Source organism: Pinus tabuliformis, chromosome 6 (assembly GCF_031772625.1).
Source record: "Pinus tabuliformis cultivar Carrire ecotype Pingquan chromosome 6, CPIR1, whole genome shotgun sequence".
Lineage (NCBI taxonomy): Eukaryota > Viridiplantae > Streptophyta > Pinopsida > Pinales > Pinaceae > Pinus > Pinus tabuliformis.
The window spans coordinates 18,169,285-18,174,782 of NC_142292.1; the positions used below are offsets into that span (position 1 = coordinate 18,169,285).

General features: G+C 40.1%; 2 protein-coding genes across 2 annotated transcripts; one reads left to right on the plus strand and one right to left on the minus strand.

Annotated features, from left to right (window-relative positions):
• Positions 1 to 417: 417 nt before the first annotated feature.
• LOC149257003 (GDSL esterase/lipase At1g71691-like) lies at positions 418 to 2,247 on the minus strand. Its single transcript, XM_089368860.1, has 5 exons — positions 1,927 to 2,247; positions 1,695 to 1,822; positions 1,353 to 1,598; positions 857 to 1,115; positions 418 to 774 (listed from the first exon to the last, which is right to left on the minus strand). Exons 1-5 carry the CDS (start codon positions 2,156 to 2,158, stop codon positions 551 to 553), a joined length of 1,089 nt encoding a protein of 362 aa, XP_089224986.1. The 5' UTR covers positions 2,159 to 2,247; the 3' UTR covers positions 418 to 550.
• A 1,539-nt stretch (positions 2,248 to 3,786) lies between these two features.
• LOC149257004 (disease resistance RPP13-like protein 4) lies at positions 3,787 to 4,929 on the plus strand. The gene is made up of 2 exons (XM_089434735.1): positions 3,787 to 4,420; positions 4,556 to 4,929. The coding sequence occupies exons 1-2, from the start codon at positions 3,787 to 3,789 to the stop codon at positions 4,927 to 4,929; spliced, it is 1,008 nt and encodes a 335-aa protein (XP_089290861.1).
• Positions 4,930 to 5,498: the final 569 nt, after the last annotated feature.

The following is a 5,498-nucleotide window of genomic DNA, read 5'->3' on the forward strand; positions in this document are numbered from 1 at the left end:
CACCCGAACATGCCGGGCATATTTAAAGCTCTGCAGCCACGAGCATTACGGATTCCGAATATTCACCTGATGCCTATTGCTAGTACGGATTCCGTGATAATTTGTTTGTATTCACCTGATGCCTATTGCTAGTAAGCAGAGCCAGTTGTTTTGCAATGGCAAGTATCGGGCGGACCACCGCGTTTCGTTTAAAGGAAATGCCTGCCCGTGAACACCAATAGGCCCTCCTACGGCTACACAGTACGTTGTTGTCTATGCTTCATGTAACATACAACATTTCGAGTAATATGGCCTCTTCCTCCGCCTCTGGGGATTCCGCTACATCAAATTTTAATTTCAAACTTCTGTGATTGCAGGAGGAAGTGAAGCAATCCTAAACATATCTACTAATTAAGTTCACTAATACGCTGATTCAAATTTTTGAATGTCAATTCAACAGCTACATTATGTAATTATTGAGACTCAATATTGTCCATACATCCCCAACAGCTCTAAAAAGGAGACTGGAATTGAAATTACACAGATGTAGACCATTCGGATCTTCTGCATCTTACAATATATTCATTAGTTGCTTGAGATTGACAGGTCTTATGAATTGAGGCGAACCAGCATATTGAGTTGCAGCCAGAATGGCATTAAGGGCTTCTGTGGGATGAAAAGCGTCCCAGAAGACATAGTCTCCACGGTGGAAACACAATCCTGAAATTGGACTACAAGGGAACTCCGCTCTCAAGTGTCCCAGTCCACAGCAGCTCTCATTCACATATTTGAATCCTGCATTCACCACAATCTCATAAATATGACATCTAATAAGAAAACAAATTAGACAGTGGAGAAGCATATAATATAGACCCACCATATGCAGATGGATTGTTGATTATTTCACTGAAGATGGCGTAGTTGTCGCTCAGAACAAATCGTGCGTCAGAAAACTGATTCTGCAATTTATTTCTCACCATATTTTCCAAGCCTCTGTTGAAATCTGAGATGATGCCATTGGCGTAACCGACGCAGCTTCCATTATCCAGATTTTCTAAACTAATCATCAAAGGTGTGCAGCCTAAAGGTCCTAGATTCGATATTAGAAATTTTCTCGCTCCCAATTCATATATTTTCTGCACCCAAATATTCCATATTTAGTAAGTTAGGGTTTTATAGACAGGTGGTTGGGTTATTCTGAGAATATATATGTAGGTGAGAAAAAGTTTTTTCATCGTTATAAAATTTACATTTTATATCAGAAATATTTAGTTGGTAATTATGCTATAAAGTATTGGGTAAACAATGAAATTCAACATTCACATTCGACCAATAAAATTAAAAGTCGAGACCAAAAAAATTAAAGAACCTACCTTCAACTGATCTCCAAACCTTCTGAGGAGCAGCTGTTGATATTCGGCAGCGCTATAGAGCTGAGAAACTTTGGAGTCGCGGAGAAAGTAGTTAGAAATGTAATCCAAGCTTCCAATGTTGATGTAAAAGAGAGCTTCAGATATAAATTGATGAGAACTTTCGGCTTGAGGATCCATCATGGAAGCCAACTTTGTCGTAATGTCTTCAAAATATTCGATCTGCCTGTCGAAAGGAGTTCTACCAATCTGCAAACAAATATTGTAACAGAGTTCTTACAATTACAGTGCTTGCAGGCGCATAAACACGAGTTCCAGAAGTAGTGTAGTCTCTACTCTACTCACATATTTGTAGCCAGTGGATGGAAGAATTCCAGAACCTCCGGAAGCAAAGTTAACCCCTCCGAGTAAGTTGGTCCCATTTGCCTGGGGATCTAAATAGGGAATTGGAATTGATAACCCCATGATTTGGGCTGCAACCAAAATGAAAACACAGTTATTCGATTGACTGCAGAGATGAAATTTCACAGAACAAGAAAGAATGGAACGAAAATATATGAAGGTTCAAACTTCATACCGAGAAAATCTGGAACAGTTCTACCATTGCAGAACCTGCCAGTGGGGAAATGATTAGCGAAGTCGATGCCATTGTACCAGATGTCGGCCCTGGCAAGCGTGGTGATGTGGTTGTTGTTGCCTGTGTCCACAAGTGAATCGCCGAAGATGAAAATGCAAGATGCAGAAACAGCAATTAATGAGTGCATCATCACCACCACTGTAACAAAAATTGCAGATGGAAAACATGCCATACTTTTGTTATCAGTTATCACTCGAATTATGGAAGGAGCACTCCACAGAGAAATGCAAACAAAGACTCACGAGAAACTGTCTACTAAATTACCAATCTTGTGGGTGCTGTAATTTGTTGAGCTATGCTTGCTTTAATATATGCTAGTGGAGAAAAAAGTTGCCTTGGAGACTGTGACTATCAGAGTCACGTGAATGCCGGCCTTCTAATTACGGTGGATTATGATTCGTAAAAATATTAATTTATGCAATACGTCTATCATGCCCTAAAATTATAAGCGGTGCATTTCCACTCAGCCATTGATGGGATTGTTATTCACCTGGTTCATATGATTATAAATTTAAATGGAATAAACTTTCACATCGACCGTGGGGATAATTAAATTATTCTATTTAAATGCCGATAATTTATTATGTTGTTATGCTATTCACGTGGTCTGATAACTTAGAATTTTGGGTAACTAGCATTTGCACCATATGTTGCAAAGAAAACGCGGTAAGACAATGATGAGAAACAATAGCATAGAAGAAAGAAGTCAAAAGTTTATGCAATTTTGTTTCTTTATTGATGTTTTTTTTATCATATGTTATGTTTCAGGGAGATTCCAATGGGGATATCTTCAAAGTGAAGGATTTATGAAATATTTTGAAATTTTTTTGCCTAGATTCCGACCACTTTTGGCGGTCCAGGGAATTCCTCCGCCTCGATAAACGCCTCCGGAAATATCACAGGCAGATCTGCTAGCTTGTGCTCATTCGGAAACAACCTTTGATTCTGGCAGACACTTAAAGTGCCTTTTGACTATTTCACTTACTCTACAAATCTAGTCAACAGCTTTAAAACTTTTGACTATTTAATTGACTTTCGAAATTTAATCAACCCTGGCATGCTGGATCTACATAAACTCAAGGGTTTGAGGCAATTGGAGATCATTGAATGTCCTAGAGTAAGTTTGTTTCCAACAGAATTTGGTCACAAAGGAGCATTTCCTCTTCTGGAAACATTTTCTCTTGCTTGGCTACCTACATTAAAGGAGTTGCCTGTAATAGAGAAAGGTGCAATGGCTTCACTTAAAATATTTAATATAATGGCACGTACAACATTAAATATATTACCAGAGAGTTATATGGATCTGAAGACACTTCAGAAAGTAAGAATTTTTGGTTGTCCAATAAGAAATATAGGAACTAGAGAGAACACTAATGTAGAAGTGATGGCAATGTCTATGGTAGACATGGAAGAAATTACAAAGAGATATTCCCAATTGTGAGATAAAAGGGAAAGTTGGTTGTATGGTGAATTTTGGTGCAATGAGCTCTTCTTCTTCAAGTACTTCCCATGGCCCTGTTGTTCCAACAGGCTCTGCAAAGATGAAATTGATCGAAGAGCCCCTTATAGTGGGACAGGATAAAGTATTTTCGATTCTCGAAAAGCTGGTGTTGTTGACAAGGGTGGATTCGGAAAAACTCTTCTTTTGAAGACGCTCTTCAGTAGCCAAAAGGTACGCAGTAATTCTAAGGATGGTTTATTACTTTGGCTCACTGTTTCCCAAAGTCCCTCTTTTACAAGTCTTAGAAATGCACTCCGTACCCAAATAGCCACACAAAAAATGTAAATTTGGGCGAAAATATGAACGAAGAAGAGGTAAAGCGATGGTTGAATCAGACAGTGCACCAGAGCACCGGGTTTATTCTGTTCTTAGATGATGTATGGGGATGCAATGCTGCAGAATTGTTAGAGGAATTAGGTGTACTGTGCCCTGTAAGGAACCACTCCACCTCCAAAGTCATTGTGAGTTCCAAGGTTCGCGCTGCACTCTTAAAAACAGGTGTCGCAGATGAATACACAATAACAATGGAGGACTTGTCGGAAGATGAGAGTTGGAAGTTGTTTGCTTGTCACACTTTTCCATATAATAATGGAAATCTGCCAGCAAACATAGAAGAGGGAAAATCCAAGCTTGTGTGTAAAAGGTGCAGAGGGCTTCCCCTCGCTATCAAAGTGGTTGGCAGGGCAATGGCCGGGAGTACTCATCCACAACAGTGGGAATGGGCTGTCCAAAGGCTGCCAAACGTGGACAGTGTGTACAATTGTGTTAGGTTGAGTTATGATGCACTCGGCTATGAGGATGTTGACCTGCAATTGTGCTATTTATATGGAAATCTGCTAGCAAACATAGAAGAGGGAAAAGCCAAGCTTGTGTGTAAAAGGTGCAGAGGGCTTCCCCTCGCTATCAAAGTGGTTGGCAGGGCAATGGTCGGGAGTACTCATCCACAACAGTGAGAATGGGCTGTCTAAAGGCTGCCAAACGTGGACAGTGTGTACAATTATGTTAGGTTGAGTTATGATGCACTCGGCTATGAGGATGCTGACCTGCAATTGTGCTTTTTATGTGTAGCTGCAAACATCTTGGAAGACGCAATCGTTCATGTCCAGTTGGCGATTCAGGTATGGATAGGGGAAGGCTTACTTGCCAAGAAGACGTTGGAACATGAGCATCGACCCGCTTATGATCCATTCGAGCTGGGAAGATATTATCTCAATATTTTAGCAGATCGTTGTTTGATCGAGCCAATGATGAGAGACTTTGATGGGCAAGTACTCTGTTTCAGGGTGCATGACTCCCTGCGTGATATGGCAATCCGAATCGCAGAGGAGGAAGAAAATTTCTACTGCCGTGTGGGTAATGGTTTGACAGCTGTGAATGAAAATGAGTGTTTGGGCCGCATTCGGCTTTTGTTGAGCGAGAACAGATTGATTTCTTTCCCCTAATCACATCGTCTACACAAATATGCTCATTGCTTCTCAGTGGAAATCCATATTTAACAAAGATCCCAACAAGGGTGATCAGGAGTATGATCTCCCTTAAGGTGTTCTCTTTAAGTGGGACGTCAATTGAAATCATTGCCAAAGAGTATTGGGTGTTTGGAGCAGCTAATATATTTGGGTTTAAGACACATGCCCATCAATACGTTACCTGCATCTTTTACCAGTCTTGTAAATCTGGAGATCCTTGATCTTTCCTATTCTGCCATCCAAGAATTACCATCCGCCATCCATATGTTGTGATCTTTAAGGAAATTAATCTTGGAGGGATGTAGAGATCTGCAATTTCTACCTCCCTGTATCTCAGGGCTTACCTCTTTGGAGCATTTGGAAACTTATGGTTGCAAGGCTTTTTTGGAAGAAAGATAAGGATACCAGATGGAAAAAAAAACAGCTTCTATCAACAAATTGGCAAGTTTAACACAACTTAAAACATTACAACTACAAAATAATGAGGAAATTATTAGTGATGGCACACTGGGAAAGATGACTCAAATGAACTCCCTCACATTGTC

Bases quoted from the DNA above. Each gene is read 5' to 3' on its own strand.
- LOC149257004 (XM_089434735.1), top strand. From the start codon at position 3,787: ATGAACGAAGAAGAGGTAAAGCGATGGTTGAATCAGACAGTGCACCAG. The intron at 4,421-4,555 runs GTACTCATCCAC...TTTTATGTGTAG, and splicing joins TGGCAGGGCAATGGTCGGGA to CTGCAAACATCTTGGAAGAC.
- LOC149257003 (XM_089368860.1), bottom strand. From the start codon at position 2,158: ATGGCATGTTTTCCATCTGCAATTTTTGTTACAGTGGTGGTGATGATG. The intron at 1,116-1,352 runs GTAGGTTCTTTA...ATTTGGGTGCAG, and splicing joins GGTTTGGAGATCAGTTGAAG to AAAATATATGAATTGGGAGC. The intron at 775-856 runs GTGGGTCTATAT...TGGTGAATGCAG, and splicing joins CAACAATCCATCTGCATATG to GATTCAAATATGTGAATGAG.